Below are 14,959 nucleotides of genomic sequence, written 5' to 3'. Positions count from 1 at the left end.
GAGAATCGTTTACGGTGGTTTGGACATATTCGGCGAAGGCCTAATGATGCTCCAGTTAGAAGGTTGGAGAAATGGGAAAATATATTAGTTAAAAGAGGTCGGGGTAGGCCTAGGAAGACTTGGATGGAGATGATAGGAAAGGATATGAATGCTTTGAACCTCACCGAGGACATGGCGTTGGATAGAAATGATTGGAGGAAAAGGATTCATGTGGAAGACCCAAAATGAATTTCTTTTTGGTTCATATCGCTGACCCCAATTGTTTTGGGATGAAGGCGTAGTTGTTGTTGTTTTGTTGTTGTTGTTGTTGGATGTCCAAGTCTTTGATGTCAAATATCAATATTTTTATCTTGGACATGGTTACAAAAAGAGTTAATGGGGAGTTTCAAGTTGCTCATGTAATAGAGATCTCCCCTTCTATGGCCTTGCCCAATCAGCTTCCCGGACCGGAGATCCTGTATAGAGCAATCCTTAGTTGAGAAGGAGATTTTACATCCATGATCGCATATTTGAGCAACAGAGATGAGATTTAAATTAAGTTGAGGTACAACTCTCACGTTTGGCACAAAGAAGTCTTTTGAAAAGTTTAAGGTTCCAAAACTTTTTACTTGTAAAGATGTACCATCGGCAGCTGAAACATAGGAGTTTTTATAATTATTACATAAATCGGAAAGCTCATTTTCAAGGGGGGTCATATGAAAGGAAGCTCCAGAGTCAAGGATCCAAGACGACATACCTGGAGGAGAGGCGGAAGCTACGGCGGCACCCGAAGTTGATGGAATCTTGAGTAGAGTTTGTAGTGCCTCCGATAGTTGAGCAAGAGAAAAAGAGTTTGTTCCTTTGATTGCTTCCTCTTTCTTTTGAGTAGCTTCTTCAACGGAAGCAACTTTATTTTTTGGTGCTTCATTTAACTTAGGGCAATTAGGTCTTATATGACCCGGTTCTTGACAATAATGGCAAATGGCTTTTCTATAGTTGCCATTATAGTTATTTTGCCTTCCAAAATGTGGAGGTTTGTAGGTTTTCATATGGTTGCCGGGTTTTGATACGGCCAAGACATCATTTCCTCCTTTAATCATGCCAAGACGGGTTTCTTCTTGGCATATTTCGGCTATGGCATCTTCCAAGGGAAGAGGCTTTGATCTATGTAGGAGGGAGGATCTAACTTGTTCATATTCGGGCCTAAGCCCATGTAAAAATTGGAAAAAGTGTTCTTTATCCATTTGTTCTCTCCTTAATTCCACATCTATATTAGAAACCCATTTTGGTTCTAGTAAGGATAGCTCATCCCATAGAGGGCCAAGAGTGCTAAAGTAGTCCCTAACACTCATTTCTCCTTGCTTGATTGTCCGGATTTTTTCTTGAAGAAAGAATTGACGAGCAAGGTCTTTTTGTGTAAACATACCTTTCATGAAGAACCATGCTTCATTTGCCATCCGAAATTTGGCAATGTTGGCGCAAATCTTGAGCTCCACATTGTTCATGAACCAAGCAAGAATCTTGGCATGCTTACTTTCCCAATCTTCTATTTTAGATTGGTGATCTTCAATGGCCTTCATGCGGGCATCTCCTTCAAGAGCTTTTTCTTGATCGCCTTCCATCTTAGTTAGTTGGAGTTGTGGTTCCGGAATGGTGCCCATAACGTATCCCCAAAGCTTTTTCCCTTTAAGGTTGTTTTCCATGGCGGCGGCCCACATCATGTAGTTGGAGCCATTGAGCTTGAAGGAGAGATCAATCTTTTGTTCTCCTTCCATAATAACCACTCACAAGAGGATACCAAGGAGAAAGAGAAACAAAAAAACAAATATAGCTACACCACTAGCTATATTAAGAAGAAGAGCATACACAAGGCTCTGATACCATGTAATGAAATATGCGGAAAAGCAAAGAGTGCACTAAGCACTTACAACATCTACTAATGAACAAAGAAAGAAGGGCTAATACCCAAACCCACAAGAGACAACACAACATAAAAATATAAATGCCTCTTATTGAAAGAGAGAGAGCTCTCAAGAGTGAGGAATACAAGAGGGGTTCACCCCTATTTATACACAAGAGAAGGAGAGGGAGAGGGCCAAGAGGCCTTAAAAGGAGAGCCACCTAGGGGGCTCCCCATGTAGTCGTTGGGAGCCCCCAACGGTCACAAATGTGACCGTTGGGGGGCCCATCGACTACATGGTGGGGCCCCTTTTGTGTGAGCAAAAAACAAAAAATAAAAAAATAGATTTTACAAAAAAATAAAGAGAAAAATAAAATAAGAAAAACAAGTACCCCTATCGGGTACTTGTGAAATAACAAAAATACCCCTATCGGGTATTATATATATATATATATATATATATAAATATATATATATATATGAATTACATATATTTTAACAGAGATAACTCAATCTAGATTACAAGTCTACTATGAGACAATCAATGCCATTAAAGAGGACCAAAGCATATATAGAGATTCTCAAAGAACCATATAAAAAACCAAGTGCATACATTCTCACAAAGAGATCAAAAGAACTCATGTATATGCAATAATCTAAGTAACTTAAAGCCACATATCTCATACAATAGACATGCATATGAACAAATTTAAGCATATATGAAAGTGATAGATTTAAAGCACTAAGGGCATAATATAAAAATTTATATTTTAAGTATACAATGGGTCAAGAGTTTTTAAACATGAACACGCATGTCCACCAAGGATCTAAGTGGACAAACACATCCATCGATAATAGACAAGTACTAAAGTGAACTATGGGAGAAATGCATATAGCTCTCACAAAAGGGATTTTCTCATCATTCTTAACTTAGTATTCTATTAAAAACTATGTAACACAATATTTAAATCATATGCAAAGCATGTAAAATAATGTCATGAGATCAAATAACATAATCATAAGTTCCACAAAAGGAATCAAAAAAGGACATTTATTAAAATAAGTGACTTCCCACAAGAAACTATGATCAATACCTAATGCACGAACAAACAATTAGAAGTGCATAAGGATCAAATATTAAGAAAATTTATTTTATAAGCTAGATCATAATTTTAAACACTTCATATGTTACTTTTAATGTACCAAGAGTAAAGAGAAATATTAAACACAAGTTCAAGCAAAATTTCATAAAATTATACTTGTGAAATACACACATCATTATTTTGAAATATCAAATTTTTTTAAAATATGTAACAATTTATCAAAAAAGAACAAAACTATGTTTAACAATACGAACATGATTTAACAATTATAACCATGACTTGTTCAAATAAAACATCTAAATGCCAACAATACATGCTCAAACATACATGATTATATACATACATATATATAAGCAAGTTTTGAAAAAATTTAAGACCCAAATATGATTTCAAAACATACATATATCTAGTTTGCTCAAAAAATAACCAAATAAGTTTTAATAAAAAACAAGTCCAACGATGATTAAAAAACTATTTAAAGAGATCTTTTTTTGTTTTAAAAATAACAAAGTATATACATATATAGTTATATATATATATATATAAAACGATAAAGAAAATAAGTGTTTTTTTCATGCATAATGCAAGAAATAAATAACACAAGAAATACTTAAAAATATAAGATACATACCGAGTAAATATTTTCCTTGAATCCAAGCCACACAATGATCATGAATCCTTCATGAAGCACGAACTTGAACCAAAGAATCCCAAGACCCAATAGAGGCAAAATGCCAAGAAGAATTTCTCGGCTCTGTTACCATGTAATGAAGTATGCGGAAATATAACTCAAGAATGCAAAAGCATTTACAAAGTCCAATAATGGACAAGCACGATGGCACAAGAGAAATATAAGTAAGTCCACAATGAGATAATACAAAAGCCTTAAAAAGGCAACATAAGCAAGTAAAGAATAAAATCTTTATTAAAGAGAGCTTGAGAATAATTACAAAATAAGGGGGAACACCCCTATATATATATATATATATATACAAGAAAGAGGAGGAGGAGCCATTGGGAGCTCCCCACTCTTGGAGTCTTTGGGGCCCTAATGCTCAAAATAAAGGAGCAAAAAAGAATAAAAAGAAAAATAAGAAATAAGTTGTTTCTAATAAACAACTTATTATACAAGTAAAAAGACCAAAATGCCCCTATCAAGCAGTACAAAGGAATTGCAGATATATATATATATATATTTTTAACAGTTGATACCCCAGCAATAACAAATGTCAAGATGAAGATCGATGATAGGGAGCCTCTGGATGGTCTAACCCTTTATCGGCAAATTATTAGAGTTCTTTCTTACTTCTCTATTACGAGACCTGATATAGTACACGTTGTACACACAGCTAGTCAGTTTCAGCACTCTCCCACATCTGTTCACATGGGAGTTGTTTTACGTATTATTAGATATCTTAAAAACTTTATTTCTAGGGGCATGTTTATGTCATCTACGTCTACACTAACCTTGCTTGCATATACTGATGCATATTGGGGAGCAAATCCCAACAATAGACACTCAACCACGGGTTTCTGTGTTTTACTAGGTGAATTGCTAATCTTGTGGAGGTGCAAAAAGCAGCATAAGGTCTCACTTTTTTTAACTGAAACTGAGTATCGGGCTATGGCCACAACCACAATGGAGGTGGTTTGGCTGAGAAAATTGTTGGCTGACATGGGAGTTACTATACTAAGAGCGTCAAAGATGTGTTGTGACAACAAAAGCGCTATCTACATTACCAGCAACAACACTTTTTACGAAAGAACAAAGCACATCGAGATAGACTGTCACTATCTGCGAGAGGAATACCTTTAAGGGATCATTGATTTGTCTTATGTCACATCATAGTATCAATTGATAGACTTCTCCACCAAACCTCTCTTTGCTCCTAGATTTCACTTCCTTCTAGGCAAACTTTTGGTTATTCTACAGTAAGTTTGAGGGAGAGTGTTAAAATTGTATATGTATAATTTTGTACTATATATATAGTTATTTTTTTGGATAGATTTGGACTTAGTCAAACTAAGTTTGACTTAGCCTTTTCAGCCTCCAATGGCTAGATTTCTAGTCATTGGGCTCTACCAACAGCTAGAAATCTAGCCGTTGGGAATGGGCGTGCTCTCCTATTTCTTTTTGCCTTCTTCCCTCTAACTCCCCTTCATTATGTGTATATATAGGGGCCTTCCCCTCCTTGTGATGTATGCTTTTGCACAATTTCTCCACTGAATAAAATATATATTTTTTATATTGTCATTTGTATATCCCTTTATGGGGTTTGTAAGTGTGTTCTTTTAGAACACTTTGTGGTTCCCTTTGTGGGCATTGAAAGTGTGTTCCTTAGGGCATGTTTGATGGTTTGTCCAAGGTTGGACGAAATGAACAAAACGGAACAGAGCATTGGTTTTGTTCGTTCTATAACAACTATTCTAAGTCCAACGTTTGTTTGAACCGTACTAGGATTATGTGTTCTAGGTGTCCGTTGTTTGATGATGATGGCCACCACCTCTCTCCATCGATCGACTACCAATGCGAATCACCCCAAAACCCGCCATTCTCTTTTATTTCTTTTTCCTGCTTAAATGATGTTTGAAAGATGTGTGATAGAAATAAGTAGTTTTTAGATAGCCGACACAACTTCAATAAATCGGTCAAGGAATTTCTCAAAATAAGAGATCTAAGGTGAGAAAAATCAATCCACTCCAGATCGGGCATCCCGTGCAAATCTGTGGCTCGCTGGAAAACTCAGACCAGTGGTGTGACAACTAATATAGGAAAATCATTTGGGTTCTCCAAGCGAGTAATGCAAAAATTCATGTAGGTTTGAGGACGATTTTTCAGCCACCACAAACAATCAAATACCCCATTTGAATTGGGTTTTCAAAGAAAACTTTGGATTTTCAAGTTGTCGATGCCGGAGAACCCACAAAAAATGGGTTTTTTGGAAAAGTTAAGATTCCCCAAATGAAGTTCAAAACCGGGGTTTCTAGCTGAAGGAATATACCTCTTTTCTTATACCCAAGAAAATCTCGGTTGAACAAATCTTAAATGATGTTCGTCTCCGGCACGATGAGGTTCATGGACTCGCCAGTGGTGGAGCTGAGGGTGGGCAGCGGTGCCGACCACCTGTTGATGATAGAGCAGGACAACGGCCCTCCCGACACCTCTCCTAACCCATCTCTGACACCACCACCCCTCTCTCCTAGCCGTCGAGATCTCGCCGTCCTCGCTTCCCCCTCTGTCGGCCATCGCTGCACTGGAGAGAGACACCACCCGGTGAAGCCCTTGCGCACGCACACACACACACACACACACACATACACACGCATTGACAGGCGTGGCGCGCCCGTCAATGCATTTTTTTTTCTTTTTTGTCCCCTCCATTCCTGTTCTTTTTGTAACAGCGGGGCGAGGTGGATCAAAAATTACATACAATTATGGACGTGGCAGACGCAGAGAACGTCATCCGCCGCGTCCAACGTTTGTCCGATTACGTTGTTCCTAGCGGGATTTTCGTCTGAATCCCGCTGGGAACGGCGCATCAAGCATGCCCTTAGAGAACACTTTTGTTATCTACTCAAGTTGAAGATTGGTGGACTTTTGGTTCATGATTGAAGTCTCCTTAAATCTTTAAGGTAACAACCTATTCAAAAACTGGTTTCATCAAGAATCTCACTTTTTTCAATGAATATCTAGGATAAGACAGTTATTCATAGGGTTCCACAGCGATATACTGAACTTCACTCAGTGTTATAATCAGCAATACTTCTTGGTCTTCATCGGTTAAACAGAGTCCAGATCTTCAATTCTAGTATTTGGTTCTTTACATTCTCAAAAATAACTGTCTAAAACCTCACAATTGATCCACAAGCTCGATTTCCATTTACTGTCACGCTCAGGCATTTATTAAGTTTGTTTCCATGAAATCGGTACCTATGACAAGAACTTAACATAAGAAAAAAATCCTAATTCGAGAACATCTCATGCTGTAAAAAAAACAATACAGTGGAAAAAATATGCAGTACGATATTGACTATTTATGATCAGTCTCAAGTAACATCATCTAGAATCTACTAGTTAAAAAATATTGACAATGGATACTTAGCATTCTTGAAACATAATTCTTGTGCCAGCTCTTTGCAAATGTATCTACATTCAAGGTTACTGGAGCAATAGAGTTTAATATACATGATCACTACATCATGCTAGTGACCTACATTATTCAACAATGAAGACACCAGTACAAGATATATCCAGTCTTTTCTATGTCAATAGTATATGAGAACATGCATAAGGGAATGAATATGGAGTGCCCTGAAAACACAGTTAATGAGCTTTTCAATTGTTAATGTACCTACTGCATCAATGGGGTTATCAATATTTTCTTTCATCGATATGAAACGGAAAAAACATTAAGGGACTTAGAAAAAGTTCCACACAGCCATGAATGAAAACAAGCTTAAAAGAGGTGGGATTAAAGGAAATACTGCATGGAATAACTATCCATCCTTCTTCATCGGAAACGTCTAGGTAATCTTCTATAGCATCACTGGTCTTTGAACTCAGACCACCCTCTACATCACTTCCTACAGTTTCAAATACATCAAGACCTTGATCACCATCCTCACTTATCGACTGCTTGGAGAATGGCTCTTCAACAATAAGGCCATCCAAAGTATCTGACTTTGAAACTTTGTGCCTCCCCTTGGGCACTTCTGGAACACTAGAAGGTTCTGATGTTATAGACTGGGAAGCCCGCAGCAAAAAGTTCATGATGTTTGCTGCACTACCTGCATAACCCCAAAGGATAATCACTTCAACATGGCTATGCAATTTATCATCAACTCAGCATTCGAATACATACTTTTAACCGATTGCCAACTGAAAAGGACCAGAAGCAATGTAATAACTAATAATACTTACATAAAGGAGATGAACCGCATAACTGAAATTCTGGTTCAAAATATTTTGTTAACAGAAGTTTCTTAAAGAACAATAGCATGATAAAGATGTCAGCATAAAGAGAAAACAATCAGAAACAGAAAGGTCAACTAAGCAGCCTATAGTTTTGTTATGAATCAGGTTCTCCCTGTCATTTACTACCATAGCAAATTTTTATGCAAAATAGCATTAAGCATAAAGTGCTCCTCACACATAAGGATATAAACAAAAAGCTGGTAGCTCTGCATAAAGTCATGATACAGCCTTTTGTAGTCCACAATTAAACTATCAAAAGGCAAACAATCTAACCACTAATTTAATCAAGAAACAAAAGGATGCCAATCCAGAATGCAAAGATTACAGCCCAGCACTGGATAGAATAATTAACGTCAAGAAAACTTGATTTATAGTTTTTCCCTATCTTCTTCACAATAAGTGCAAAAGATAATATTAAAGTGTAGTTTGATGCAATTCAAATCTTTGTGGTTACATGCAACACCAAACTTGTCTCACGTGTCTGGATGTGCCCAAGATATACACAATATCCTGGAATGGATCTTCGAGTAGTAGAATCTCTAGCCCAATCCACATCTAAATATGCTAAAATATGCAGAGATCAAAAGGAGGGGCTTTTGGCATTGGGTACACCAACCTGTCACTGCATGTCACCTTTATTGTATCTGAGAATTCTCATTACAACTTCAAAGTGACTAGTCTTGGTAACATGCATAAATTGTGAGTTTGATTCCTTAGGTCTAGCAAAGGACACATATTACAAGACTTCCACAACACTTCTATACTTTTCAGGAGCAGTGATAGCGCCCCTTCATTATCTGCCAAGTGTGTGTTCATGATGGCTGGTGTTGAGATCATCTTACAGTCTGACATCCCTGACATTTGAAGCAAGTCAAATGCATATTTCTATTGTGAAATAACTAGTCAATCAGAACCATGATCTACTTGAATCCCAAGAAAGTACCTCAGGGTACCAAGCTCTTTCAACTAAATTTTTTTTGTTCGACATAATTTTCACTTCTTTTATATGGTCTTAAGAACTTTCTATAATGATCATGTCATCCACATGGAGAAGAATGAGAGTCATATGAGATTTTTGATAATAAATAGAGTGAATGGACAACTTCACTTCTCATAGAACCACAATCACATATAGCGAATAAAAAACTATTAAATCATGCTCGTGATGTGTGTTTGAGTTTATATATTATTTTATTCAATTAGGAAACTTTATAGAGTAGATTATCTGGGCAAGGGGGTAAGCCCACGGTGTTTTACGCTGCCAGGACAACGACCATAAGTACGGCAGGCAAAGCCAGCACGGCTAGGCCTCTGATCCTGAGGATGGTTTCTCCGTGTAAATATAAAAAAATAGAGTAGACTACCTTCCATATAACCTGCAAGTTGTTCAATATATACTTTTCTCATGTAGGTCTCCAAGAAGAAATGCATCCTTCACATGTAATTGCTCCAATTTCCACTTAAAACTCATGGTTAAAGAGAGAATGACTAATATTCCTCATTTTTACAACAGGACTGAAAGTCGTCATAATTTAACTCATACGCTTAAGTAAACCTTTTTGCTACAAGATGAGGCTTAAATCTTTCAAAACTTCAATCTAATTTATATTTTGGATCCTACTATATTATTATCATAGGGTCAATCTTCGATTTCCCATGTAACATTTCATGGAGAGCTTCAATTTCTTCATTCCTGGCCTCTATCCCTATTAGGCCTTTGTTAGCTTCATTATAAAACTTAGGTTCACAATATTGATTAAGGGCCCCCCCAATAAATCCTTGAAATTCAATCGGAAAATCCTTATTACTAACAAATGTATCTATTGGATGCTTGATTGTAGTTGAGTGTCACAATAGTTGTTTGTGGTGCATGTGATACCAGACTTGCAACATTATCTTGTGTTGGTTGTATCGATACTCAGAGATTGTTACCGATTGTTCAAGCAAACCTGTAAAACCCTCGAAAAAAAAAAAATTGGACCTGAGCCAGATCCGAACCCAGACTCGACCCAAATCCGTCAGGGTGGTTAGTCGGCTGCGTGCTTATAAAAGCACGCAGCGGCAAAGGGGGGGAGGTCTATCGAAACCTCCTTCCCCTCTGCTCTCCCGTTCTCTCTCTCTCTCTGTGCACTTTCTCTCCCTCGACCCCCTCTCGTTTCTGCTCGCCGGAGACCCCTCGACAACCCACCGCCATCGGCGACCTCCCGTCCGACAGCCCTCAGGTGACCACCCCTCACCTCTCCTGTCTTCTCCTGTTGACGGGATAGGCACAGGCGACCCCGACCCGAGCTCCCTTCCGGAAACCCAAGGTCGGCAGCCCAGGTACGCACCCCTTTGTTGCCTCCTCTTCCCCTTTTCTTTTTTTCTTCCTTCTATCGACCGACAGGGGCAAAAGCCCCTGCCTGTCGGTCGTTTACGGCAGGGAATGGTCGTCCGGTAGGGGCTTTAGCCCCTGCCACTTCGCCGACAGGTCAGCAGCGGTAAAAGCCTTGTCGCCTGTGAGAAAGGTTCCAGCAGGGGGTTTGGGGCCCTTGCCTGCCTTTTCTTTCATCAGGGAGGGTTGAACCCCCTCCCTGTCTCCTTTTTTGACAGGGAGGGTCAAGCCCCTCCCTGTTTTCTTGTTTTGATGCGCAGGGGAGGGTTCGACCCTCCCTGCCTCTGTTTGTCGCAGGGGAGGGCTCGAGCCCTCCCTGCCTTCGAGCTATGCAGGGAAGGCGACCCTCCTTGCCTTCGTAGTACACAGGAGGAGGGGTCGAGCCCCCTCCTCCGTCCCTTTGATGTTAGGGGAGGGGTCGAGCCCCTCCCTGCTTGTCTTTTACATAGGGGGAGGGGTCGAGCCCCTACCTGCTTGTCTATTGCGCAGGGAAGGATCGACCCCCTCCCTGCTTTCGTGTTTCGCTAGGAAGGGGCCGAGACCCCCTCCCTCCCTCTATTGGTCAGGTGAGGGGTCGAGCCCCCCCTCCCTGCACCCTCGTTGTTCAGGGGAGGGGTCGAGCCCCCTCCCTACTCCCTCTTCTCTGGAGTCAAGCAGGGGCTTCACCCCCTGCCTGTTTGCGTGTTCGCCAGGCAGGGGGGCCCTGCCTCTTTGCGTATTTGGCAGGCAGGGGCGAAGCCCCCAACCTCCCCCTTTGTGGCTAGCGGGCAAGGGCCTCACTCCTGCCTCTTTGCCCTTCCGGCAGGCAGGGCGAAGCCCCTGCCTCCCTCGTTGCCTTCATCAGGCAGGGGTGCAGCCCTTGCCTCTGTCTGAACCATCGACAAGCAGGGGTGCAGCCCCCTGCCTCCCTGTTTCTCGCTGACAGCAGGTCAACAGGGGCTCGCAGCCCCTGCCCCTGCTTCTTACACTTAAAGCAGGTTCGCAGAGGCACGCTGCCTCTGCCTCTTTCACGACAGAACAGCGGCAGTGCCCCTGTCCTTTCTATTTTTTATTAAGATAGCATGTGGACTTCTCGCTTTTGCAGCTTGTACGACGGATCTCGCTCGCGCCCCGCGACGCGAGACGTCAATCGCTTACACCCGCAGACGCCAGCAAGCTCGCAACTCTCCAAGGTAGGGAAAAATTGCACGGAAGACTTGGACAATCGAATTGAGTTCAATTAATTAAAAAGGATAATTAAATATATATATATATATATTTATACGAGTACGTCGTTAACTCAAGGACGCGGTTTCGTAATCCTTATCATTTACTTTCTCTCATGTCTTTTCTTTGTCGTCGTGCTTTGCGCCCAGGTTTTGCATTTGCACTCTTACTTTCAGTCTTTACTTTGTCGTCGCACTTTACGCCCAGGCTCTTGCTTTTGCAAATGTTTCGTTATTGCCTTGTCATTGCGGATGACGCTCAAGTTTTCGTTCATTGCATGTTCTATAAAAGGGCATCCTCGTAGAGGATGCAAAGGCATTTACCATTTTTCCTCTTGCGACAAGAGTTGAGTCGGGGGTTTAACGATACATCCCCGTCTAAGGAGAGGGATCCCTATCAAGGATCCTGGCTTTTTGAGTGAGCAGTCCTGCAAAGTAGACTTGAGAATTTAGGGAGCTGCACAAAAGCATCAAAGACTGCCCAAATTGAAATGTTTGGAAGAATGTGCTTGTCTATTTCAGTTCGTGCATCTCACACATCTCGGGTAACCCCGAATTGGGGATCGAACGAACTTCTTGGCGGGGGTTGTGTTGAGAAACATGTATCCCGTTTATCGATGCCAGTATCGAGTCATGCGAGGCATGCAAATACTACGATAGCAGATGAGATTATAGAAAATCGCATGTCATATGTTGGCACGAGTTGTCGACTGTTTCGAAAGATAAAGAATGTCAAAAGTAAAGTTTGAGAAACATTACATCTTTGCGAAACACTTCTATTGAGGCTCCTATTGAGAAGCTATACCCCTTTCATCCTAGAGTACTTGTAGACGTGCAATGCACGCTTGAACTGCGATGATCGGATGAGACAGTCGAGCAACCTCGAATAGTGTTAAATGCACAATGCTGTAATCACATAAAATGGTGATTAATCGCCTACACATGCAAGATGCTCGAGCGGTTGAAAGACCAGAGCATGTAGAATGGGTCGTTAGTTAAGCAACGCCTAACGCATTCATTCGCCTTTTGTTTCTGTCAAGGGAGAGGATGGATCGGTACAAAAACTCCAATGGACAGGTTGTTAACAATCACCCCACGGGCAAAGATCTGACCTCCCCAGTCATTGGAATTAGGAGAAAGGGGACTACCAGACATTATCTTAGGTAGTAGATCTCATGGACTTCTGCAGAAGTTGGATGCATCTGTTGTTAAGTAACTGCCTTTGAGGAATCCTCTCTCGGCTGAAAGCCGTCCCCTTAGGAGCGGACTCAACTAGATATTCGGGTTATTGAAAATACATAGAATAACAGACACCCGAACTAGTCTCAGTTGTTTCTACGATTCGCGTTTGCGCGTACCCGCAGGCCAGTAATATCGAAACATAAGTTTGTTCACACTGGTTGATGGGTCATAAGACTTGCTAGTTGCTGGGTAGTTCACAGCTTACGATCAAATGAATCGTCACGTTGCTTTTGATAGTTGCACTGCTTACTTGCTTTGCACTGCTTACTTACTTTGAACTGTCTACTTGCTTTGAACTGCTTACCTGTTTAATTGTTGATGTGCTTTGAACTAATTAGCATGCTGAATTAAATGCTCTCAATTCAGTTTCCTGTAGTCTCTCTTATGCACCTACTAGTTTTTTGAAAAACTAACTTGTTCTATGGGTACAAGTAATGATTAAGTACACCATGGGCAATGGTGCGATTGTGAGATGGCTTCAAGATTTCTTTTTCCTTCTCTTAGATCGCGTCCTGGACATTTTTGGGTTTTGTCACGTCCTTGAGATATACAAATTTTGTATTATTGGGAACTTCTTTCGATGAAAGTCGCTTTTCCAAGTGTTTTGCAAGTAACATGTGAAGTGAGTTTTGGTTCTTTTAGCTAACGTGCCCAAAGTTGTGAGCTTGCCTTTCTGAATTCAATAAAAGAATCGTCTTCCGCTGATTACATAAACTCTGAAAGGAAAGAGATTTTTTCTAGTCTCTTGCTTGTTTTCTGAAAGGTTCACAAGTTTGAAATTTTGGGGCATTACAATGTCTTTGTATTATCATCACATGTGGTACAGTCAATCTGACTTCGTTGGTGCTTATCACTTTCAGAGGCTTGTCTTGTTCCTCTCCTTGTGTACTGTCAAACATGTTCAGCCACTTTTCAAGTGTTGCTTGTAATCCAAAGTGATTAATCTCCAACAGAGTTTCAGAGATACCTATCGGAGATGAGGGTGTCCCACTTGTGGTTTCATATTCTGAAGAAAATAAAACATCGTCATTACTCTCCAAGAAGGACCGAATAATGGGCTCTGCCTGGTCCAATAGATCTCCAGCTACAAGTGGAAATCACCCACTTGAAGTGACTTAGTTCTAATATAGAATTCACTTGGAATATGAAATTTATTCTTATCAAATACCACATTTCAGGAAATCATGATCCATTTAGCGTGAGGATTAAAACATCTAAGCCTTTGTCATGATCGTCATATCCTGAGTAAGCATATTTCTGCTTGAAGCAAGAATTTATCATAAAGTTTTATGTGTATGTGCAAGTAACATGCACAATCAAACACTCATAAATATGAACATTCCAAAGGTTTACTGAATGAGGCACAATACAGTGATCGTTCATCCAGAATTTTAGTAGGCATTTGGTTGATAAGGAAAGTGGGTGTATGAAAGGCTTTAAATCATAAACTATTCTACAGCCCACTAGCATGTAGCATTGTTAGTGTAGTTTCCACTACAAGCATGTATCTATGATATAACTTCTAAATACATTTTTTTTTGCAGTGTGTGTAAAGAGGAAATTTTATTATTGGTCCTCTTATCTAAGAGCTACTATTTAAATGCATTGGGTGTGTATTCTCCGCCTCCATTGCTTCTAAACCTAACATCATGTGTTGAAACTTGATTCACAATCTAGGCTTTGAAATTCTTAAAAACATTGAACACCTCAGATTTACAGAATAAAAAAATATCCAACTACAGTATGTACAATCATCAACAAAAATAACGTAATAACGAGATCCAAGAGAGAGAATCACAAGAGGAATGCCCCTAAACATCAGACTGAATATAGTTGAACTTTCATAAATTTGACTAAAAGGCAATAAATGACTTTTGTATAATTGACAACTTTCATACATATTGACACAAAAATTGCTAGCCTCTGGGACTCAATGACGTAAGAAGTAAGTTAAGCGACTCATCGTGACAATGCCCATGTCAATGATGCCATAACCCTCTTGGGCCTTTATTGGATGATGTAAAGGATTCACGAAAAGATTTCCCCACCTCTCTTTTATGGCAAAAATCGGATTCATGCGAGGGTCCCTTTACAAAAATAGATGAGGGAAATAAGAGAACATGAATATTGAAATTGCCCATTAGTTGAGACACAGAAATTAAATTGCATTGATTTGAACTA

General features: G+C 39.9%; 1 protein-coding gene across 2 annotated transcripts in view; it reads right to left on the bottom strand.

Moving 5' to 3' along the window:
• The window catches only part of LOC149816765 (uncharacterized), a 188,422-nt gene that overhangs the window by 142,157 nt on the left and 31,306 nt on the right, over positions 1-14,959 (bottom strand). For both annotated transcript variants that reach the window (XM_089988083.1, XM_089988082.1), the window contains exon 3: positions 7,468-7,770. Coding sequence is in view for 1 of the 2 variants with exons in the window: in XM_089988082.1 (XP_089844208.1) it covers positions 7,468-7,753 (286 nt within the window). In the remaining variant the exon portion in view is untranslated. The remainder of the gene's footprint in view (positions 1-7,467; positions 7,771-14,959) is intronic.

The sequence above is a fragment of the Nuphar pumila genome, chromosome 14 (assembly GCF_984573655.1).
Source record: "Nuphar pumila chromosome 14, dmNupPumi1.hap1.1, whole genome shotgun sequence".
In the NCBI taxonomy this organism is placed as follows: domain Eukaryota; kingdom Viridiplantae; phylum Streptophyta; class Magnoliopsida; order Nymphaeales; family Nymphaeaceae; genus Nuphar; species Nuphar pumila.
The sequence above is the reverse complement of the archived record's forward strand: the minus strand, read 5'-3'. Positions and strand labels throughout refer to the sequence as shown.